The sequence below is a fragment of the Nicotiana tabacum genome, chromosome 22 (genome assembly GCF_000715075.1).
Source record: "Nicotiana tabacum cultivar K326 chromosome 22, ASM71507v2, whole genome shotgun sequence".
In the NCBI taxonomy this organism is placed as follows: domain Eukaryota; kingdom Viridiplantae; phylum Streptophyta; class Magnoliopsida; order Solanales; family Solanaceae; genus Nicotiana; species Nicotiana tabacum.
In genome coordinates this window covers 213,184,244-213,209,948 of record NC_134101.1, presented here as the reverse complement: position 1 = coordinate 213,209,948, position 25,705 = coordinate 213,184,244, and the positions used below count along the sequence as shown (strand labels likewise).

The window sequence follows — 25,705 nt, the reverse complement described above, 5'->3', positions numbered from 1 at the left end:
AATCAACTAGCAAATTACTGTTGAACAGACGAGGATAATGACACCTACGGCCTGTTTGAGCTTTTAGGAGGCCAATGATATTTTTTTAGTTTTGTCAAAAAAATAATTTTTGAAAAATTTATGGTATTTTGCCCAGATGAAAAAGTATTTTTGAGCAACAGCAGAAGCAATTTTTCTACTTTTGAGAAGAAGCTACAAATTCTAACTTCTTCCAAAGCAGAAGCAAAAGTAGAAAACTAATTTGTTCAAGACAAAAAAAAACCTTACAATAGATTTATATTTTTCAAATTATCCCTCATTAATTTAATAAGTTTCACTTTGTTTTCCTTTACTTTTTTATTTCTACTATATCTTTTTTCTATATTTTTATATTTTAATCATATTTTTATTTTCCTCCCCTATTCCTAAGAGTAAATTTTAAATTTATATTGAATAATGTATTGTAATATATTCAAATTGTCATATAAATAATAAGTAATACCAAATACTCAATGTTATTTCTTTGAAATAGTTATATTTTATATTGATTGGGATTTTTAATTTATATTTTTATTATACGTTTGATATTTTAATTGAATTCCTTTATAATAAATATTTATTTTTTAAAATAATATTAATTACAAACTAAATATTTAGTGTTCTTTTTCGTAATTTGATTTAAAAGTACTTTTTGAAAAGATTGGCAAAACACAATGAGCTAGCAAAAGCAATATTTAAATAACTTGGCCAAATACAAATTTTTATTTTGTAAAAGTACTTCTAAACAAAAATACTTTACAAAGTAAATTATTTTTGACAGCTTGGCCGAACAGACTCTTATATTGATTGTCCTTCATGTATGAATTTATTCGACAATTTTGATAGCAAGGATTATGTATCATATGCGTGACAACTAATTCATTCAGGTGCAAACATTTGTCCTTATTGGTAAGGTCTACATACATAAACCTATCGTACTAATGTTATCTTGTAGTATTCTTTAGTATTATCAAAACGTATATACGATAGATCCACATTGATTATTCATAAAAAATTATATTATATTCTTTTATTTGTAATTATTTGCTCAAAAATTTATTTTAAAAATATTAATACTTTTATAAAACTGTGTATTACATGACTTGATATACACGTGCAACACACGTGCCGAGAAACTAGTAATGATAAAAGATGACAAATGGGTTGTCCATTTGACTGTTGCAATTAAGTTTATACCAATACTTCCTCGCTCTCTCTTTATCAAGTTGTATACCAACCAGATGTTCACTTTAGTCTTAATCTCTAAATATTTAAAGGCTTTAATAGCAAATTAAGTGTAGTAAAAATTTCTGCTTGTGATAAAATAAGCCATATAAATTGAAACAGGGGGAATACGATTTGTTTCTTTGTTGTGATAATATGAGTTCTAGGAAGGTCTCTTGAATATGGTACATGCTACATCAATTCGGGACTCATAAGAGAGGAATTTAAAGACTAGAAACATGGTGGGGGATTTGGAATTTGACTCCCAAGAAGAAATAGGCTCCTACAAAATATATAGGGAATCCCTAATTTGAATTCACTCGATTGTTTTTAATCAGGAGAAGTAAGAGTTTAGTATAAATTTAAGAACGTGATATAAATCAGGAAATTGACTATCCTTTAAACACCTAATTTAATTGTTCCATAAGTTAGCAAATTTAAATAATTTTTCAACTTTAGTTTTGCTTATTAAAACTTTATTTTTAAATATATTGAACTTGCTTTTCTTCGCCTAATATAATTGAATTTTGTAGCTTATGAAAATTTTCATGGTTCTTGAGTACCAAATACTTTTTATTAAAAAAGAAATGAATCTTCAGTGTTTGATTACATATTTAGAAAAAAAAAATACCTTATTTTACACTTTTATTTTAATGGAAAAAGGAACAACTAAAGGGCAAAATTATAAGCTTTCTAATACAGTCAGATATCTTTATAACAACATCCATATATAACAGTCATTCACTATAAAAGCCAAGTTTTCCTTAGAACCGATTTTTAAGTTATATTTTACCTCTTTATAATAATTTTTTATCTGTAACAATAATGACTATATTTATAATGCTCTTTGTAAAATTACCCCTTTATAACAGCCATATAAAATTATTGAAATAACTAATAATAATTTTAAAAATATGCACGCAATCTTTTCCATTAAGCAAAGTTTTTATCTTGCATAAGATATAAGATTTGAAGAGTTGCACATGATATCTTTTCCATTGGACAAATTTTAAAAAATATTTAAATAGAAAATCTAATTGTTAACCTCTTGGATTGTATTTAACAAAAAGCTATTAGATACCTTTTTGCTGAAAATTTGGACACGAATCTTCGTCAATTCAAGCGTTATATCACTAGTAAGAAAATAAAATCTATGAAAAAGCTACAATTACAAAGTTCTTCTATTCTTGATTTTTTATTTTTATTTTTCTAGGTAGCTTGAAAATGCCGGGCTTAAAGTTTAAATCTTACATGGTTTGTACTTTATGTTGAACCCACACTATTTTTGTTCTTTATGCAATATTTTTGTTATTGCATGTCATTCATCTTTTGATTTTTATGCTTCTGTTACTATAGTGGTTTTTACCGGAGTTACTGATAAATTCTCTTTTCTTTTCTTGTTTTCCTTGTTTTTCTTTATTCCCGTCGTTCTGAGCCGAGGGTCTATCGGAAACAGTCTCTCTGTCCTACCGGGGCAGGGGTATGGTATGCGTACTGTCATGGGCTGCTTTCCAGACATGCCCCATGACCCCTTGGTCGCGCCCCATGGCGGCCTAGCAAGCCTCACAATGCCTAGCGCCATGGTCGGCCCCGTGGTCTTGGCTGCGCCAAGTGACAAGCGCGCATGCGCCTCTGTCGCCCCACCGATGCCTCTCGCCAGCGCCCAAGGGCTGGCCAATGACAACAGCGCCGCGCGCCCTGACAATGTCGCGCGCGCAGATCCTGATGCCTCTTCAGCGCCCAGCTACAGGCCCATTCCAGCAGTGCCTCGCGCACAGACCCTGATGTCAAGCACCAGTGCCCAGCCTCAGGCCAGCACATCAAGTGTCGCACGTGCCCACAGCAACGCGCGCGCAGACCCTGACCCGCAAGACAAAGTTGCTGCCATCGGACTTAGTTTTACCTAGTAATAATCTAAGTCATTTTCATTGTAATCATAGACTAGTTTACATCATTTTCATTTCAGTGTGCTTCTATAGCTTTATTAGGACTAGTCATGTAATGTTGGTTTATTTTTTTAAGCATTATTAAGAGGGACCAAACAATCAAACATTTTCAAGCAAGCATTTTCTGGTGTCTCTCCCCCTCGACACAGCATCATTGTAATCATCATTTTCAGTCATCAATAAAATCATCATCATCATTCAAAACCCAATTCTCTCTCAGCTTGCGCAATTGCTTATGACATTGGTTTTCCCGCACGGCACTGACAATCTAGTCTAGCGTGCGGAGGGGACCTCATTGGCGGACAACAACCGCACTGACATCGGTTGCTTAGCCTTACGTTGCCCTTCCAAAGAACATCTGGAAGGCGTTGCGTAACAGTTGGTATCAGAGCCTAGGCTCGACATCGGATGAGGGAACATTTGCCATCATCACCATTTCTGACCATGGTGAATCATGGGGAGCGTCTAGCATCCCTAGAAGAGACGGTTGACCGACTACGACCCATCGTGGATACGGTGCCTCATCAAAACAATAACCTAGTGCAAAGGTTGGATGACCTGGACCGCCGAATGCGGCAGGCGGAAAATGACATTGCAAACATCAGTCGTGACTCTGACGAGGGCCGACAAACGGCAGCCATCGAAACTGCCAATATTCATGGCAAATTTGAGGACCTCCTACAGGAGCGTGCCGACGATTTAGCCCATCAGCAACAAGAGGCAGACAGACTAACTGCCATGCAGCAAACCATAGACGACTTGACAGACAAGCTCAATGTTGTCAATGCTGCCTTACAGAGCCTACTTCGAGAAGGCGACAACCACATCACGGGTGCAACAAATCTCACCCCCATTCCACAAAAACTTAAGATACCGGATTCAAATCCATACGACGGATCCCGGGATGCTAAAGAAGTGGAAAACTTCATCTTCGACATCGAACAATACTTCGATGCCGTGGGCCATTTGGAAGAATCCAAAAAGGTAGCGACTGCTGCCATGTATCTTCAGGGCGATGCCAAACTTTGGTGGCGGGTCAAATACGAAGCCATCAAGGCCGGTGAAGATACTCTCCAGACATGGGATGAATTGAAGGTAGCCATACGCCTGCAGTTCTTCCCCGAAAATGTGGAATACAATGCAAGGAGAAAGCTACGGGAACTCCGCCACACCAGATCAGTGCGGGAGTACGTGCGCGAATTCTCCGCACTCATGTTAAACATACGCGACATGGGGGACAAAGACAAACTCTTCGCATTCATAGAAGGTTTGAAACCTCATGCCTGTATGGAACTACAGAGACAACAGGTAGACACCCTGCCCAAGGCCATTCAAGCTGCAGAATGCCTTGGCGATTATTATTTGGGAACTCAGAACGACAGGCTCCAGCCGTCTGTCCGAGGGGGATTCAACGGGAACCATCCCAACAATGGTGGCCCAAGCAAAAGTTGGGGAGATCGGAGTGCATCCAAAACTAAGACTCCTCCCTCCAACAGCAACAGTGCTGCATCCATCAACAACAATCAGGGGAGAAAGCCTCCCTCAGAATGCCGTCATTGCGGTGGGGCACATTGGAACAATGAATGCCCAAACATAAAGGTCAATGCTCATTAGACTGTCGAGGATGAGTCAGACGTATCAGACACATCAGAAGATGACCAGGTAAGCGCCTTCAATGCAATTGTTGGCTCTATCCCGCATGCCTTAGCGGGGACCAGTGCATGTCCTCCTAAGAAAACATCAGTCCCAATCACCAAGAAAGGGAAGGAAAAGATGGACGAGAGGCCTCCTAAACAAGCGAGGACCCTAATGTTCGTCGAATTGAAAGTGAACGGCAAGCCCCTTCACGCCTTGATAGACACGGGTGTCACCCACAACTACTTGTCATCAACGCAATTAGAGCGCCTAGGTCTTGTTGTGCAAAAGATCAAAGGCCGCATCAAGGCTATCAACTCACCATCTCAGACATTGGGTGGAACAACTACAAATGTCCCAGTGAAACTTGGCCCATACAAAGGAAGCATCAACCTGCGCATCGCAATCATAGATGACTTCGACATCATAGTGGGTTTGGAGTTCATGAGGCAAACCAACATCATACCGGTATTATATGCCAACATGCTCCTGATGATGGGAGAAAACGGGGCCAAGCCCTGCACCATACCATGTTTTCCCATAAAGATGGCCGCTGAAAACATCTCGGCCATGCAGTTGGAGAAGGTAGTCGACAGACATGAACCCTTGATACCGGCTACCCTTCGCAGCAACAATCAGTCATCATGTCATCGGCCTCAAAAGACTGGTGACGCTCCTCACCGTGTGAAGACTTGTCAGCCATGCCACAAGGACAAGTCGGATCACTCATCACAGACGGGACCCTCACAGCCATTACATGTCCCTCAGAGACCATGGAAAAGTGTTTCCCTCAGATTCATCACGGGATTGCCCCAAGTCGGTAATCTTGCATCCATCATGGTTGTCATAGATCAATTTTCAAACTATGCAACCTTCATAGCAGCCCCGCAAAATGCATCAGCAGAAGATACAGCTCGACTCTTCTTCTCGCACATTGTCAAACATTGGGGCCTGCCCAAAGACATTGTTAGTAGGCGCGACTCACGCTTCACTAGCAACTTTTGGACCCATCTCTTCATGTATTTTGGGTCAACATTGAGTCACAACTCAGACATCCATCCACCATCGGATGGCCAGACAGACCGGTTCGATGACATGCTGGAGGAATATCTCCGCAACTTTGCAACCGGATCACAGAAGCATTGGGTGAAGCTCCTGGATGCTGCTCAACTATGTTTCAATTCTCAAAAGAGCCATCATACAAACAAAAGCCCTTTTGAAATTGTTACCGGACAGTAACCGCTTCTCCCGCAAACGGTGAATGCATCAACCATGCCGAAATCTCCTCGAGCTGCCAACTTCTCGAGCGAATGGGAGCGCAACATGGGGATAGTGCGGAGCTATCTCGTCAAAGCCCAAGAGCGGGCAAAAAGGTTCACCGAACAAAAGCTTTGCTTTGCCCAACATCAACCAGGGGACAAAGTAATGTTATGCATCCCAAAGCGGTACTTGTTTGCAGAAAGGACCCATGACCCTCGCCTGCAACAAAAATACATCGGGCCCCTGCCCATTGAAAAACGCATTGGGAAGTCCACATACCAGGTAAAAACTCCATCCTGGTGGAAGATCCATCCAGTCTTCCATGTCAGCCGCATGAAATCATTACGTTGCCACAACAACAAGCTCACAGAACAGAGGGGCGCAGACCTCCCATCTAACAACCATCAGAAACATTATCATCATAAGGCTCCGAGGACGGCGCCAACTCAGGTGGGGGAGAATGCCATGAGTTGCTTTCCAGACATGCCCCATGACCCCTTGGCCGCGCCCCATAGCGGCCTAGCAAGCCTCACAATGCCTAGCGTCATGGTCGGCCCCGTGGTCTTGGCTGCGCCAAGTGACAAGCGCGCATGCGCCTCTATCACCCTACTGATGCCTCTCGCCAGCGCCCAAGGGCTGGCCAATGACAACAGCGCCGCGCACCCTGACAATGCCGCGCGCGCAGATCCTGATGCCTCGCCAGCGCCCAGCTGCAGGCCCATTCCAGCAGCGCCTCGCGCACAGACCCTGATGCCAAACACCAGTGCCCAGCCTCAGGCCAGCACATCAAGTGTCGTGCGTGCCCACAGCAACGCGCGCGCAGACCCTGACCCGCAAGACAAAGTTGCTGCCATCGGACTTAGTTTTACCTTGTAATAATCTAAGTCCTTTTTATTGTAATCATAGACTAGTTTACATCATTTTCATTTCAGTGTGCTTCTACAGCTTTATTAGGACTAGTTATGTAATGTTGGTTTATTTTTTTTAAGCAAGGACCAAACAATCAAACATCTTCAAGCAAGCATTTTCTGGTGTCTCTCTCCCTCGACACCGCATCATTGTAATCATCATTTTCAGTCATCAATAAAATCATCATCATTATTCAAAACCCAATTCTCTCTCAGCTTCCGCAATTGCTTATGACATTAGTTTTCGCGCACGACACTGACAATCTAGTCTAGCGTGCGGAGGGGACTTCATTGGCGGACAGCAACCGCAGTGACATTGGTTGCTTAGCCTTACGTTACCGTTCCAAAGAACATCAGGAAAGCGTTGCGTAACAGTATACATGACCCTCCCCTCGTTGAAAGGATACTCCCCTTTCTTGAAATATATCTTCTTGGGATTTTCACGCACTCCCTTTCTTAATTTTGTTGCAGGATGCGGTAGCTGCGTAGGAACCTTCTTGGTGTGTTTGTTATCCCTGAAGGTGCGCAGGAACCTTCAGGGATGTTGGTGGGAGTGGGACCCATACTGCACGTGCAATCCGACAAGCCATGCGTTCTCTGCTATAAACACCGGGGCCGAGTCTCAAATGTGAACAACTACTCCTCAGCAAACAATAAAGTCCTCTTCACTGATCGCAACACCAACAACAAAATGGCGGAGGAGGCAGCCATCGTTGCCGCCAATCTTCGCTCTGACTTTCTTCAGCTCCTTCGCACCCGCCGTCCTCCTCAAGGTACTCTTTTTTACCCTAATTAGTGTTTCTATTTCCTTAATTTTCTGAATATGAGTACTTTACAAGCTCAGAATCGCAAATGCTTTCTCTTCAATTGTGTTTTTCTTTTTTGTGTTAAAGATTATTGAAACTATTTTCTTGCATCGGTCTCTGGTAGTAGCTGCATTTGTTGTTTATTTTTTTTTGGTAATAAATGTGAAATATTACCATTAACCAACCAAATTACTACATCTCTTGAGCTCCTATAGCTCCAGTACGCTCATCTCTGCATTTAAGCCTCCAAATACAAAAAACTAGAAAAATGCTGCCAACTACACAAACTAACCTCTAGTATTTCCTCTAAGTACATAACCTGTTCAGTAATTGTCTACATTGCTGTGCTTTCCTACCTATTTGTATATCCTCTAATCTGTATTTGAGCTCCTTTTTTAGCTGTGCAATTGCAAGGTCTGTATTCACACTTGTGTTCCTGAATATCTTCCAATTCCGTGCCTGCCATGTGTGGTATATCGCTGCCCCCCATATGGATGCCACTACTTCTTTCTTCATCTGTTTCCATTTTTTGCTTTTCAACCAATGTAGGCTTTGTGTAACTCCCCTGGCCATCAATTGAATACCTATCCATTGACTTAACTCGTTTCTCATCTCCCTTATCCACTCACAGTCCACAAACAGATGCTGCATTGTTTCCACTACTCCATTCCCACATAAGCTGCATGTATTGTCTGTCACTGTTATGTGCATGTGCTGCAGTCTCTCCTTTGTGAGCAATTTCTTTTGATTAGCCAACCAAACTATGAACCTGTGCTTTGGCTGCATTACTTTGGTCCATACTAAATCAGCAACTTTGCATCTAACCAATCCAGTCAGTAGTGCATTGTAGCTCTGAGTTACTGAGTACTGTCCGTTAGGTGTGAGTATATTTACCGCTTTGGTACCACTATGTCATGATTGCCTTAAGTGCATTAAGCTTCCTCCAATACCTGCTACTATCCACTGGAGGGCTATAGTTCCAAATGGTATCATTTTGCTTTATGTATATGCCATGCATCCACCTCACCCAAAGTGAGTCCTTTTTCTCATTTAGCTGCCAGAGTAGTTTTCCACTGAGGCTGTGTTCCAATTGCTGCTGCCTTTATGTTCAATCCTCCATACTTTTTTGGTTTACACACCTTCTCCCAAGCCACCAATGCTATCTTCTTGTGTTCCTTTGATGTGCCCCATAGGTAGTCCCTACATCTCTTGTCAACTGCTATAAGCACACTTTGTGGGAGATAAAGACTGCCCCCCTCCCCCCCCAAAAAAAAGTTATAGATTGGAAACAAGACACTTTGTCAATTTGTTCTTGTGTTTATTTATTTTTGGCATGGGTTGTATCAAACTTCTTTTGAAGTTTCTAGTTAGGCAAATTTAATCCTAAAAAAATCAAAGGTGATTCCGCACAGGTGGTTGATGGGGAATTGCACTATAGAATATTCTCAATATTTTTGAATGTTGAAGAAGGGCTTTATGTATAGGGAGCTTTTCTTCCATACTTTGCCTAGTTTGAAGACCCATAGTCACTTAACCATCAGTCTGCTACTAGATTTTCTTGTTTCAACTATACATTTTGATTGTTGAGATCACCTTTTCTTTTTTCCATTTGGTAGACTTTGTGGATTCTTGTCTTACCGCCCTTAGACTAATCAACGAACTTGTATTCCTTTATGTAATTCCTTTCAGTTCAACTCTGTGTGGTACCTGGAAAACCTGTGACTGATCCATTATATCAGGAAAGTCCAAAGCCAACATTCAGTGAGGTCGTACAACTCCTTCACAAGCTTTATATTTGTTATTCTGCACTATTTTGGTGCCATTTTGACCGCGATATTTGTCAAATACAGGTAATGGCATCTTGCCCTAAGGAAGATATACCCAATTTGAAGGAACTTCTTCAGGAGGAAAATTTCTACCTGACTACGGAGGTTACATGATTTCTATATTTTCATTACATTCATCAATCTACAGAGTACTATATATCATTATGATATATTTTAATAAATGGAAGTAAAGATATTTAATGTTCCCCTTTCCCGCCTTCCCCAATGTGTAGGAAAAAAGCATACTGATAGAGATCAAAGAATATAATGCCCAGACCCTTTTCCAACATCTCTTTTGTATTAGATCTAAGGAAAAGAACTATTCTGTCAACTGGAATGCCTCTATAAAACAAAAACAACTACGCTTTAATCTAAATCCAGTTGGGGTCAGCTATATGAATTCTCACTATTTATTTCGCTATTTTTGGACTAGAGTGCCTCAAAGTGTTTTTAAAGTAAATAAAAGTGTAAAGGTTCTTCGATAATTAAAAAAAATGGTGCCAGCAGTCCAATGAAGTGGTTACATCATTTATAATTCTTTAATTACACAAATAACATATTAATTGAGAGATAAATGTAGGAATATTCTCATTTTTCAGACGTAATATTCTCCATGTCTCTGATGACGTCCAATCCAACACCTCTAAATGAAGCATAGCACGATCTTTAGCAATAATAAACCCAACAAAGATTGAGGTCGAATCCCACAAGGAGTAGGTTTGTGCTAAAGTGTCCAAATACATGTAAACTTGGTGATTCTTAAGTTTATCTTCAAGCAAAAGAGTGGTGATCAATTATGTCTACAGTTACTAGTAAAATTTAACTAAGGAATTCTATCGGACACATAGAATGCAAATAAAGGTGCAGTGTTATCAAAGGCAACTACAAATATGTATGTGTAGTCTAAGACTAATATCTATAAGCATGAATACCAAATATATGGACAATGAAATTGAAGAATTTATGATAAAGTGAAATATCAATTGTTTATCGTCGCCTCTTCAGTATTATGCTCATTGGCAAGGAAACGTATGCCTTAGAGCCTTGATGACAGCACCGAAGCGCCCCCCTAAGCGAGGCGAAGCGCTCAACATGTTTTGAGCCTCACTTCAGGGCTTAAGCGTGCTTTAAGCGCGCCTTTGATAACACGGTAAAGGTGTAGTAACAAATAAGAGAAAGACGCTAGGATTGTTTTTCCTTCGTGTAGGCTATGCTTTTTGGTATATAGATGTTCAATTCTAGTTAATTAAGCATGTGTTATGGCCTCAATTTCAATTCTACCAACTTAATGTCTTCCAACACTTAAAATGATTTTTACCCCAAGTTGCTCTTCCAAGTCAACTAAGGCTCAATGATAAGCAATTGATTAGCAAGTAGAAATCACACTATTCCTAACTAGATTTCATTGGTCAAGTGATTAACCCTCTTAATTCCTTGGTAATTACTTTGTACCTAAGCTAGGTTCCACTCTTCCAAGTTGGAACAAGCAAAATAGGCGTGGATTTAGTGTTTGCAACCACAAAATCAATCAATAAAGCATGAAGTAATTAGATAACACAAAGCTTAATCAAACTTAGAATTTGTATTAACAACCCAAAAATATAACCCCACTTAGGATTCACAATCCCAGCTTAAAAAGCTTAGCTAGACATAATAAGGAAAGAAAATACAAATAGAGATGAAATTCTCAACATAATAGCTAAAGAGGAAAGAAAGTTTGTTTATAACAACGGCGAAGTCGCCCAAAACCCTTAAGGAAAACTCCAAAAGCTGCTCTCCGACGTTCAAAGATGCTCTAAAGAATGACCTAGATTGCTATTTAAAATTGTTTGCAATATCTGGCAAAAGTGCCCCTATGGTGTCCAGTCGTGGAGCCGATTGATGACCGTCTCCACTTTGGTTCTAATGCTTCAGATGTCTTCGTGGCCTTGTTATGGAGCCGTTGGTGTTCGTGGACTTGGACAGAGTTCTTTCAATTTCTTCAAGATCGATCATGGCCTGAATCAGCTCATCCACGATTCACATCGTGGAGTTGTTCGTCTAGCCATTCAAGACCGTAGAGCTGGGCAGACTTTGCTCCAAATTTTCCATACTTAGCCATTTTTTCATGCACTTTTTCATCCCTAGTTTCGGCTCCACTTTCTTCCATCGTTAAATCTTCAATCCTTTGCTCCAAATTCCATCTCTTTTCATCCTATTTTTGATCAAATCCTTCGTCAACTATTTCATTTAGGCTCAAACACCTGAAATCAACCGAATTAAGTTAGTCAAGGCTATTAAATCTTACTTAAAGAACCTTAAAACTCAAGAAAAAGGTATGAATAAGTTAGCAAAATACCAACTTATCAGTCTCCAGCTGTCAGTATTGAGCATGAACTCACTGTTTCCAGGAAGGAGAGCAGGGGCGGTTGCCTGTCTTGGTATTGAGCATGAAAGAAAGTGATAAGAAGAAGAGACCAGCTGTTGTCTTCCTGCATAGTACAAACAAATGCAAAGAGTGGTTACGGCCATTGCTTGAGGTGATATTCTGTTTTCTTAAAAATACTCTGTATCATCATGGATCAATAAGGACAATTCTGTGTATGAATCTCTTTTTACTTTTTGGGTTCAGGCTTATGCTTCAAGGGATTACATAGCTGTAGCAATTGATTCTCGATATCATGGAGAACGTGCCACCAGTATGACAACATATCGAGATGTAAGAACATAGCATTTTAATCTTCATTATCTTTTCATTCAAAACAGTATACTCAGTTCCAATAGGCTATGGGCGAGCTGTCTTAAATTTATACCATATACTAATTACTCCGTTATTTAGTAGCAAAATCTTTGGCCTTTTATTATGAAGGATCCAATTTGTTGAGTATTAACTGTATGGCCTATGGAAGTACTGAAACTACTTCGCTTTTTCGGAGTATAAACTGTGGGGAGGATCTGTTCTGTATATCATGGTGTACTTAATTTCTGTTATTACTGGCTTCATATTGAGGGGGAGAAATCAAGAAGTGAACTTGCCACACTATTTTCTTTACATGGAATGCTTGGATGCTACTATCTGATTGAGTTGATATGCCTGACTGCTTTCTCTCTACAATTCAGGCCCTTATATCGTCATGGAAGAAAGGTGATACAATGCCTTTTATATTTGATACGGTAAGGCAATCGAGACTTGTTGTTTGGAAAATGGACGTAATTCCACTGTTTTTTAGTTGAGAGAGCTTGATAAAGTACAGTTTTTAATCTAAAACCACCGTGCTTATTATCTAATATCTAGCCTCTGAAAAAAGTACTTTTCTGCAAATTTTGAAGGTCTGGGACTTGATAAAACTGGCAGATTATCTGACAGAGAGGGAAGATATTGACTCGTCAAGGATTGGAATTACTGGTGAATCACTTGGAGGTTAGGCGAGTCACTTAACGTTCAATATCAACTGTTACTTAAACATGTGGAGTTCATAATATGTTCTGTCTTGCAGGTATGCATGCATGGTTTGCTGCATTCGCTGATACTCGCTATGCAGTGGTTGTTCCTATAATCGGAGTTCAGGTGACCCTTGAAAATTAGTTTAAGTGAAGATATAAAGAGTTATGGATATATCAATAGGAGATTTACTGTGGAGATCTTGGAATGAGGTTGCAGGGATTTCAGTGGGCTATTGAGCATGACAGGTGGCAGCCAAGAGTTGACAGTATCAAGGCTGTGTTTGAAGGTGACTGAAACTAACTTAACTTGTATTTTATCAGCGTATTGTAGTTGTGTATGTTCTTATCTGGAAATGTCATCTGTTTGTCCTTTCAGAAGCACGTGCTGATTTAGGCAAGAATGAAATTGATAAAGAAGTGGTTCAGAAGGTCAGGTCTATTTGTCTTCCTGCTTCTTGTACCCTATCTCGTTTCCTTGTTGCTTGTCTAGTAAGCGACTTGGTCATTGTGCTTGTGCAGTAACTGATTAGCTTTACTCAAGATGCTTCATTCTCTTAAATATAACTGGCCTTAAAGTGGTTGGAGATTTGGGACAATCATATCTTGTTTCTTATCATCAAAGGAAAGGGCAAGAGTAAAAAAGTTTCTAGATAGGTAGAACTAAGTTCTTAGGAGCAAGCCTGGGGCTTGAAGCACTAGTTGCAGCCGTGTAAATTGTAATCAAAAGTAAAAAAGCAAATGCTCCTATGTTTCAGTTGATCAAGCCTTTTCACCAGAAGCTCTCACACTTAAGGGAAAAAATGAGGAGCAGTAGCAGCAAAACTGAATCTGTTTAAGCAAGTTCTCCTGCAAGGGAGCGGGATCTATTGAGTAACCAGAAGAAAAATGAGATCTCACATTTTTCAGATTTATTCTTAGAGATTCAGCTGACGTATAAATAAGGCGAGGCATAGATTCATCCCTCTTTAGTGGAACTCTCATAGTTTCTACCAGTTTCCGGAGTAACCAGAAGAAAATGGGATCTCACATTGTTCGGATTATTCTCAGAGGTTCAGCTGATGTATAAATAAGGTGAGGCCTAGACTCATCCTTCTTTAGTGGAACTCTTATAGTTTCTACTAATTAAGATGGAAACCCATACCTCATGCTGTTGAGGACATCTAAATTTCTGAGACCAAAAGCCTTCAGACGTTTTTCTTGGTACTTGTTCATAACCTTATTCATCTGGCTTGCTATTATTCCAATGTCTCTCTTTTTTACTTCATCTTTCCTTCATCTGGTCTGCAATAAGTTTCTTGAGCCAATAGAAGACTATCTACAATGACCCCATTCTTAGTGGATAAACTTCCCTCACGTGACATAAATTAAGGGAGATCTCTGATCCAGTTTTATCGGCCAGCACTGTATTTGAGAAGCTGTAAAAATTTATCAGCCTAAAGTTGAGAAAAAGTAAATGTATAGCTCTCCGAAAGACTGGATCAAGCGACTGTTCCAAGTTAAGACTTGTGGCAAGGCAACTTTTAATTTATAAATTCAATTGTATATTGTTATAGTCATCAGTTTCCAAAATGCAGCTTTAGAACTTTTTAAAATTTTCACGATAATATTCATCAAAAAAAAATTATTTCTGTTTGATCTTAATTAGAATACGTGACCAGGTCTGGGACAGAATTGCTCCAGGTTTGGCATCTCAGTTCGATTCACCATACACAGTACCAGTCATTGCACCGTGCCCCTTGCTGATTTTAAATGGTATGATGATCTATTTGTTCACATGATTTATGATAATTCGTGCCATTACCATTTATTAAACATCAATTGTCAGAATGTATGCACCATTTCAAATTTGTGCAAATAACTGGAAGATAAATCTACATTTGGGAAATGTAGGAGCGGAAGATCCTCGTTGTCCCATTGCTGGCCTGGATATTCCGAAATCAAGAGCCCATAAAGCTTATGAGAATGCTGGTTGTCCACTTAATTTCAAGGTACGATGATATCCTCACTGCCTCCCTCATTTTTTCAGGAAAACAAAGCATGTTTCCTTTCTTCACCATCAGCTAATTTTGATTCCAAGGGTTCAAAGGGGGAAAACAAGGGGCGTGTTTGGTAGGAAGGAAAATATTGTCCTCGAAAATATTTTCTTGAAAAATAAGTGGCTTTCTTACTTATTTTCTGGTGTTTGGCTATGTAGAATATTAGGTAGCAAAAAATATTTTTTGAAAAATATATAATTTAGGCAAACACTACGGGAGACGAAATGGGTAAGGGCGAGGGAGGGTGGTAGTGGCAGGGGTAGGGGTGGGGTGGGGGGATGGGGCTTTAGATGACCAGTTTTCATGCCATTCCTGAAATGTCTGTTTTCCTTTACATTTCAGGTGATAGCGCAAGATGGTATTGGACATAAAATGACTCCATTGATGGTGAAGGAAGCGAGCAATTGGTTTGACAGGTTCCTTAAAGTGTAATACCAAGGTTTTCGTAACGAGTAAAGATTGTTGATAATTTCTTCTGTAAAATGGTAAAAGCTGCTTTACTAGCTAATAAAGTGGGAAAATGTAATTGATAGAATACATTTATTTCACAGCTTTTATTTTGGGTTTGGGGGGTGACTGAGTTAAGCCCAAGTGTATTCCAGGGCATCTTCAAGCTTATTTCGTGGAGTTCGCGTTCTTGTAGAGTTTGTAGGATTTTACTGGGCCATCATTGTTGTTGGCGTTCTCGTAGAGTTGTGCGGGCCATTTGCATCTATACCCGCTTTTTGTGTCACATTTTAACTTGTGCCCGCTTTGCAAAAACAATTGCAAGCGTATGCGCTTTTTCGCATAACTTCAGCACACGGGGCTGAAGTAGCAAAGTTCAGCTCTAGAGCTGAAGTTTCCCAGTTAGTTTTTGTGTTGTAACTGAGAAACTTTGTGTTGTAACTTCAGCTCTAGATCACATGCAAATAAGTCAAAACCCAATCAGTTCCTCAGTACACATACAGGTACCTTGCGAGCCTGGACTACTGTGGCTTTATACAGGGCTGTGGTTCCTGGGTAAACTGCCAAAACTTGTTTTCCAGGAGGGAATTCTTGAGTGGTTGCAAGATCACTTATCTTGGGAAAAGGTATAATATGTGACCAGGGTAGCTTGTACTTTCTGTAATTGGCAAAAGAATAGAACCAGTAATTCCGGTAAGAAGGTGAATAATCATTTAGTAAGCAAAAGCGGTTGCTGAAGAAAAAACCACAGTTATGATGTAATCAGTTATCAGTCATCATATTCTTCAGTCTTTGTTCTTCTTGTTTTTATACTCTTCTCTATCAAGTGAAGACACAGATTTATAGGAAGACAGTAGAAGAATTAATATTTAAAAAGGCAAAGGAAAATCAAATATGGCATACGGGATGGTCGTTATCTTGCTTGACAACTTAGTCAATTGCTTGTTTGTATAGGTTAAATTAGGGCGTCCCGTGCAATTTCTAAGAGTTGTGCTTTATGCTGTGCTCTTTGGTTGTTGACAATAAAACCACTGGTCAATCTTTTAAAGTGCCTTGATGTCCTCAATTCTACGGCGTTACATAGAAGAGTAATCATGCCATTTGGGTTGATGCGAATCAATACTCAAAAACACATAATTAAGATGAGACAATTAACAACAAGATAGAGATAAAACGAGAACAAGCAATTAGAAGGAAGAAAGTATGATTTGAACAATTTTACCATTTTATCATAAATATTATCCCAAGGAAGAAGAGAAAGAGCTCGTACTAGGAATGAATTCATGAGAGGTTCAAATTAAAGAGAAAGAACTTCGAGGGTTAAGCAGACTAATTTTTGGCGTGAATTCCAACATAATTTTTTTGAAAGTTTATTGAATAATCTTAAATATTTAAAATCTATATAAAGAGTATAAGTCAAAAGTTAGCCATTCAAAATATTTAAAATGTAGTTTAAAAAATAAAGTATAAAAAGATCTTTATTGACTCTGTAAATAGTGAACGTTTCCTATAAAGTGGAACACAGAGAGTAATTAAATCCAACTAAAGATAAACTTAACCATTAAAGAGTATTCTTCCATTCATCAAAAGTCCAGTTACCCTAAAATGAAAATAAGAGACTATTGGGCTAACAATGTGGAAATAGGACTTTCACCTAGTTATAATATATTAGAAACTTATTTATTAATATTCTCTATATTTTGTAGGTTTTAATAAGTATCTAGGTTTTTCTTACAAATTGTGTAGATTGCTCCTTAAAAGGCTCTCATCCTATTATTAGTGCCTTCAATTAAGGGATTCAATTATATCCTTACATTTTTTTTTACCTCTCCTCTTCTCTCTCCTTTTTTTCCACAACAAAATTCTTTAATCTACGCCCATAATCTCCATCTTCTTTTTTCCTACCATTGCCGATAATTTTATATTATTAAATCATCAATTGCATCGTTCTTTTGCTGGAAGATCGAACAACACTGAAAATAAAGAAATATTCAGGAATTGTATGATAAATGTATCATAATTGTATTTAAATTGTATCAGATAAATCAATACGTAAAACGTAACTGTATCATACTTGTATCACAATTGTATATAACGTGTAGATGGTACATTAATATCCAAAATAATACCTGATACAATGCTAATAAATTAATATATAATTATCATATATTTGTGATACAAACTGTGAAATTCGTCACGATTCCACAACTGCTCATAATTCAAATACAAATTTGATACAATCCTGAAAGAATTCTTACACAATTCTGATACAATTATGATACAACTTACAACCGACTCTAAACTTAAACTGATACAATATCGTATTATACTTGTATTAGTATTGTATCATGTATTGTTTTAGGTACAAATTGTGATACAATTCTAAATTATGATACAACTTTGATATTCATATTTTTCAAGTTTTACTTTAAAACATCCACCTAGAACCAACTCTAAACTTAAATTATAATACAATATTGTATTTTAATAGTATTAGTATTGTATCAGAATTGTCTTAGGTATTGATATATCAAATACAACTTCGATACAATTATGATACCTTTATCATACAATCGTAATACAATTCCGAAACTTCATCTTCCTCGGGTTTCATTATGAAATTCAACTTAAAACCAACTTTAATGTAGAGTGAAGCTTACCCACAACTTGATTGTAGAGCAAATCTTCGAATTTCTTCTGTATTGTATAAATAAGAAAGAGATTTTGGACGATTAAAGAGAGAAATCGTATATCAACAGCTTTGGAAGAGGAAAGAATCTGCAATTTTGGGAGGATAACAGTGGAAGAGGAGTGAATAAGCGAAATTTTTGGGTTAGAAAGATTATGGGTATCAATGGGTTTCTTACTGTGGGTAAGTACAAAGAGAGATGATGATATTGGGGTTCAATGGCTTTCTTATGGTGATGATTTTGGGTAAGTACAAAGAGAGGTGATGATTTTAGGTAAGTACAAAGGCAAATATAGTTTTCCTTGAAAAAAGGAAGAGTATCTTAAATGTAGGGGATTATGTGTAACTGATACCCAATATTTAAGGTATGTTTCATTTCCTCCTTTTTATGGTTTTATATAAAACTAGTAAATATAGGTATATAAAGTAATTAATAAGGAACCTAAATAAAGGTAGTAAATAGGTTTTTATTATAGTATAGCTAGGTAAAAATCTCTACTTTTACCTAGTTATACTATATTAGAAACCTATTTACCAATGTTCTCTATGATTTAATTAAGTATCTAGGTTTTTTTTTACAAATTATGTAGATTGCTCCTTAAAAGGCTCTCACCCCATTATTAGTGTCTTCAATTAAGGGATTCAATTATATCCTTTCATTTTTTCCCTCTCCTCTTCTCTCTCCTTTTTTTACAACAAAATTCCTTAATCTACGCCCAAAATCACCATCTTCTCTCTTCCCACCATTGCCGATAATCTTATATTATTAAATCATCAATTGCATCGTTCTTTTGCTGGGAGACCGGACAACACTGAAAATGAAGAAATATTCAGGAATTGTATGATAAATGTATCATAATTGTATTTAAATTGTATCAGATACATCAATACGTAAAACGTAATTGTATCATACTTGTATCACAATTGTATATAACTTGTAGATGGTACATTAATATCCAAAATAATACCTGATACAATACTAATAAATTAATATATAATTATCATATATTTGTGATACAAACTATGAAATTCGCCATGATCTCACAACTGCTCATAAATTCAAATACAAATTTGATACAATCCTCAAAGAATTCTTACACAATTCTGATACAATTATGATACAACTTAAAACCGGATCTAAACTTAAACTAATAAAATATCGTATTATACTTGTATTAGTATTGTATCATGTATTGTTTTAGGTACAAATTGTGATACAATTCTAAATTATGATACAACTTTGATCTTCATATTTTTCAGGTTTTAATTTAAAACATCCATCTAGAACCAACTCTAAACTTAAATTATAATACAATATTATATTTTAATAGTATTAGTATTATATCAGAATTGTCTTAGGTATTGATGTATCAAATACAACTCAGATACAATTATGATACTTTTATCATACAATCGTAATACAATTCCGAGACTTTAACTTCCTCAAGTTTCATTATGAAATTCAACCTAAAACCAACTTTAATGTAAAGTGAAGCTTACCCACAACTTGATTGTAGAGCAAACTTCGAATTTCTTCTGTATTGTATAAATAAGAAAGAGATTTTGGACGATTAAAGAGAGAAATCGTATATCAACAACTTTGGAAGAGGAAAGAATCTGCAATTTTGGGAGGATAACAGTGGAAGAGGAGTGAATAAATGAGATTTTTGGGTTAGAAAGATTATGGGTATTGTCACACCTCCTTTTTCCGCCCCCGCGAGGGGCGTAGGAGTTTTTTCCAATTAAAGGACAATCGAAACGGGATTTGTTTATTTATTTCAGAGTCGCCACTTGGGAGATTTAGGGTGTCTCAAGTCACCAATTGTAATCCCGAATCGAGGAAAAGAATGACTCCATATTACAGTCTGCGCACCAGAAATCCGGATAAGGAATTCTGTTAACCCGGGAGAAGGTGTTAGGCATTCCCGAGTTCCGTGGTTCTAGCACGGTCGCTCAACTGTCATATTCGGCTTGATTATCTGATTTTATACAAATATGAACTTATGTGCAAATTTTAACTCTTGACCGCTTTTATTATTATATTTTACGAGAATTGCAACGTCGTGAAAACATATCTCGAACCACGTTACATCAATGCGCCCGTGGTTGTTGACATATCTCGACTATTTGGATTTGGGTCACATAAATGTACACCCGAGTTAAGGAAAATAAATTAATAGAGGTCGCGCCTAAAGCAACTAGCGTATTGTTATTTTGGGGAAGGCCGTAAAATTCGCTAAACGGCCTATCCCGAATTCTAAGTATTTTAATATATACATTTAGAGGGCCCCGCAGCTTGTGCATTTTTTGTTTGTCGAGGCTCGTCTCATTTTTATTATTTAAAAAAAAAAGGATAAGGCTAAAATAACTACGTTTTGCTACTTTGCGAGGTCATGAGTTGTAGATTGAACTTATTTGATGAAACGAGTATTTTTCCGCAGAATTAAAATTACTACTATAATTTTAACATTACTACTACATGTATAAACAACTATTAAGACAAACTAAACTAATTAACACCTTTCAGAATGTGTACAAACCCCTATTATGACAAATATTTGGATAACAACAATCTAAACATGAAGAAACAAAATGCCAAATAACTACTTAAAGTAACGAAACAAAGGAAAAGACGTTCACGGCCAAATTTCAATACCATACGGAGTTAATTAACAAAAATAGCAATTCGAACATCATGTATGTATGTCTCGCTCAATTCACGTACTATCCGCATGAACTAGGATTGTATTTCAAACATCACATATACATATTACTAACAACAAACATGAAGGACATGGGCCGAGGTGACCTACTTGTGATTAACGTCTGATGCGTTGGAACTACGACGAAACCTCGGACAACAACCTCGACGTACCGGACCTCGACGAACCAAGGACGACCTCAACGGACTGCGCGACGTCAGTGAAGAAACAACGGTAACGAGGCTGATTGGTTAGAGACCTGGGGGGGGCTGGTGTTATGGTGTTCGAAGGAGAAGAACCTGAAGCAACAGCAGAGCTGCTCAACAACGCAGCAACGCAGCAACTGGACATGCGAGTGGCGATTGGATAATCACCTGGTATGGCGCACTGGTTCGTTGTTGGGGAAGGAGGCGAGCTGGGGTTCCTCAACCTCGGCCTCAACGGATAACCTCGAACGGGAACCCATGGAAATAGTCATCAAAGCTCAAACGGAACAGCTCGCGCCAGAAACTCTAACGCGAACGGGCTGAGGATGAATCGTGGATGCTACTGGTTTTTTTCGAGAGGTCCTTTGAACGCGAGGGGGCTGAACGGAAGTTACTGTTTGGCGGTGGCGTTTGGATGCAAGGGAGTGGGGTCGAGGGACATTGGCGACGCAGCAGCAATAGCTGCTGCTCGACGGGGCTCCGGTGGTCGTTTGGCTTGAGGAAGGAGTAGCTATGGAGGGTCGTTTGGGCAGTGGTCGACGATGGAGGGAGCTGGTGGTTTTGGGTGAGGGTTTTCCTTCTAGGGTTTTCTTTTAGGAAGAAGAAGCCAAGTCAAAAAATGTTTTTCCAAAAAATCCACCCCCTCCTGTGTTTTCCCCGTGTTTTGTAGCTCTTGCCAAGAAAAATGAACCCCACGTGTGTAGGGGTCCAAGACATATGTCCCCCATGCGTGGTGGGGTTACCCGTGTGTGGGGTTCCGTCCGTGTTCCCCACACGTGTCCCCCATGTATGGTGGGCTCGGATTATTATGGGCTAGGTTCGAAAATTAGGCCTAAAAGACGGGTAGTTTGAACCCAAATATTATTCTTTTGCCCGGACCCGAGAATAAGAACACGACGTTGCTCAACTAATCCTATGTAAGCAAAATAACTACCGAAATACAAATAAAACTATTTTTGTCATTTTTGTTTTTATATAAAGATAAAATATAAAGTACTATTTTTTGTATTTTTCAAGATTAAGATGGCTACAAAACGTTAATTACTTTTTTTTTTGTAATTTTCGAAATTATACAACGATAAAAACATAAAGTACTATTTTTATATTTTTAAGTTAAAATGACTACAAAACATTAATAAAACTATATTTTTTATAATTTTCGAAATTATATAAAGTACAAAAATAAAGTACAATTTTTTGTATTTTTTTCAAATTTATGAGAAATACATAAACTAAAATTTATATATATATTTTTGTAATTTTCCTTTTGCGACGGAATAAAGTAAAAATAGTCAAAATAGCTATATTTAGACCTAAATTAAATATTTACGCTAAAAATGTGAAAATTCTCGGGGAGGGTCAAAAATCACGCGTCTACAGCTGCCCCTCTTTGACTGGAAACACGAAGAGTTTTCCGACAAAGAACGACTAGACATGTTTTTGACCCGACCATTATTTGGAGGGACTACACTCAGGAAAGGAAGGGAATGTGATCGAGCCCTGGTATCTGAGCTGCCTACATATCCTTGGTTATAAAGGAATCAGGCCACGTGTAGTTCGGAGATGAGAGGGATGGTAGAGTGTACTGAGGTGAAGAGCCGATCGAGGTGCCATTCCGTTGAGGTTCCGGTCCGCGGTCCTGTCATTACATCAAAAATGAAAAATGAGAAAGACTAACTAAGCCTATCAGCTATTAGTTACAAGGATTCCTATCTATAAGTCTTCTGAAACTTGGTCTTGAGTCTTGAATGGTGCTTCATACAGACTTTGGATTTGAACCTTGATACTTGCTAGTTGTAGGTGTTAGTTCTTGAGCAAACCACATCTGTTCTCCACTTCCGTACTTTGGATTCTTTTTTTTTTCTTTTTTTTTCTCTTCTATGCTTTTTTTTTCTTTTCTTGTTTTTGTTTTTGTGACTAGCTTCTGTTGATCATCTCAGACTGTTGACTCGCATTCTTGAGGCGAGCTTCTACTATTTCTAACTTGGATTGAATGTTGGGGATTTCTGTTGTAACCTTCTGCCTTCCAGTGGTTTACTGCTTGATCTTGAAAAATATTCCTCTGTTCTACAGGCGGACTCCTGACTTCATCATCTCGAATTTAACAACCTCTGTTCTACAGGCGGGCTCCTGGCTTCTCCAACTTAAAATTTAGCAACCTCCGTTCTCCAGGTGGGCTCCTGACTTCTTCAACTTCTTAAATTCTATCACCTCTATTCTCCAGGCGGGATCCTACAACCAAAACAAACAAAACAAACGAAATTTCCTAACCCAGTTTGCACTGGGAAGATTTGTGAGTCGTTAGCAAAATTGTAACCTACTTATACTACTGATGCAATGATGAGAGTAAACTAAAGACTATACTAGGATGTGCATCTCCTACGAGTAAAACCAAAAACTCTTGCTAGCAAATGTGTCTGCTAAAATAAAACCTCAATGACTCAAACTAGAAAGTGTGTCTTCTATGGTTGAATCGGAATGAACTAAACTAGGAAGTGCGTCTCCTAGGGGTGAAAACTTCAGTGACTAAAACTAGGAAGTGCGTCTCTTATGAATAAAATCTCAATTTAAGAAGTGTGTCTCCTAAAAAGAAAAACTTGAAAGACCTTGATTAGGAAGTGCGTCTCCTACAGGTAAAACTTCAATAAACTAGACTAGGAAGTGCATCTCCTATGGTCGAACTTAAAATGAATCGAACTAGGAAGTGCATCTCCTAAGGGCGAAATCTCAATTCCGGAAGTGTGTCTCCTGACATAAAATATAACCTGAAAAAGCCAAACCAGGGAGTGCGTCTCCTAGGGGTAAAATAAACTTAAGAAGTGCGTCTCCTATGGGTAAAATTTTAATGATTTTGAACTAGGAAGTGCATCTCCTAGCAATGAAAACTTAATTCAGGAAGTGCGTTTCTTATGCATAAAATTAAACTTAGGAATTGCGTCTCCTAGGGGTAAAATAAACTTAGGAAGTGCGTCTCCTATGGGTGAAACTAAACTTAGGAAGTGCATCTCCTATTGGTAAAATGAACTTAGGAAGTGCGTCTCCTATTTAGTAAAATGAATTTAGGAAGTGCGTCTCCTATTGGTAAAACTAAACTTAGGAAGTGCATCTCCTATTGGTAAAACTTAACTCAGGAAGTGCGTCTCCTATGGGTAAAACAGACTTAGGAAGTGTGTCTCCTATGGGTAAATCTAAACTTAGGAAGTGCGTCTCCTATGGCTAAAATAAACTTAGGAAATGCATCTCCTATTGGGTGAAATAAACTTAGGAAGTGCGTCTCCTATTGGTAAAACTAAACTTAGGAAGTGCGTCTCCTATTGGTAAAACTAAACTTAGGAAGTGCGTCTCCTATTGGTAAAACTAAACTTAGGAAGTGCGTCTCCTATTGGTAAAACTAAACTTAGGAAGTGCGTCTCCTATTGGTAAAACTAAACTTAGGAAGTGCGTCTCCTATTGGTAAAACTAAACTTAGGAAGTGCGTCTCCTATTGGTAAAACTAAACTTAGGAAGTGCGTCTCCTATGGGTAAAACTAAACTTAGGAAGTGCATCTCCTGTTGGTGAAACTGTTGGTAAAACTAAACTTAGGAAGTGCGTCTCCTATGGGTAAAACTAAACTTAGGAAGTGCATCTCCTGTTGGTGAAACTGGACTTAGGAAGTGCGTCTCCTGTTGGTAAAACTAAACTTAGGAAGTGCGTCTCCTATTGGTAAAATAAACTTAGGAAGTGCGTCTCCTATTGGATAAAACTATTCTTAGGAAGTGCGTCTCCTATTGGTACAACTAAACTTAGGAAGTGCGTCTCCTATTGGTACAACTAAACTTAGGAAGTGTGTCTCCTATTGGTACAACTAAACTTAGGAAGTGCGTCTCCTATTGGGTGAAATAAACTTAGGAAGTGCGCTTCCTATTGGTAAAACTAAACTTAGGAACTGCGTCTCCTATGGGTGAAATTTTAATGATTTTAAACTAGGAAGTGCGTCTCCTATTAATGAAATCTTAACTTAGGAAGTGCGTCTCCTATGCGTGAACCATTTCCTTATTCCTGAATTATTTACTTGCATGTGTTGTCTTCCCTCGAAACTGCTGGGGATAACACTGCTGGGAATTATTTACTTACCTGCTAGGGATGATACTACTGGGGGAATCTTCTTTCCTTCCCCCTTCTTTTCAACACTACTTCCTTCAAAACTTTTATTTTCTCTCAACATTGCGGGAGATAAAAATGTTATCAACTAGAGATAACTCTGTTGAGGATAACACTGCTAGAGGGTTTTCATTCCTTCAAAATTGGTGATCCACTCTTCTGAAGCCTGCTGGGAGCGACACTGGCCCTTTGCCTTTCCGAACACAAGTTTCAATCTTTTTGTTCGGTCCGCTAGGGATACAGCTTCCTTTATTAAAACTTGGGGATAACACTGGTTCAAAGATCAAACCCTTGAGACTGGTGTTATCCTTCTTCTTCCCCAAATGGGTACCTGCCTTCAAGAAAATTTTCACAATGAGAAAATTTTCTGCCCCGGTTTGATGATCTTCTTTATGGCCTGTCTTTCCGCCATCAATAACATTCATTTTCCCTGTTTCA

At 38.3% G+C, this 25,705-nt stretch overlaps 1 protein-coding gene across 1 annotated transcript; it reads left to right on the top strand.

Moving 5' to 3' along the window:
• Nucleotides 1–7,354: 7,354 nt before the first annotated feature.
• On the top strand, nucleotides 7,355–15,810 carry LOC107763041 (uncharacterized). The gene is made up of 13 exons (XM_075244539.1): nucleotides 7,355–7,764; nucleotides 9,487–9,563; nucleotides 9,648–9,728; nucleotides 12,014–12,142; nucleotides 12,235–12,321; nucleotides 12,723–12,776; nucleotides 12,933–13,023; nucleotides 13,100–13,170; nucleotides 13,264–13,333; nucleotides 13,423–13,475; nucleotides 14,705–14,798; nucleotides 14,937–15,034; nucleotides 15,425–15,810. The coding sequence occupies exons 1-13, from the start codon at nucleotides 7,533–7,535 to the stop codon at nucleotides 15,512–15,514; spliced, it is 1,227 nt and encodes a 408-aa protein (XP_075100640.1). The 5' UTR covers nucleotides 7,355–7,532; the 3' UTR covers nucleotides 15,515–15,810.
• Nucleotides 15,811–25,705: the final 9,895 nt, after the last annotated feature.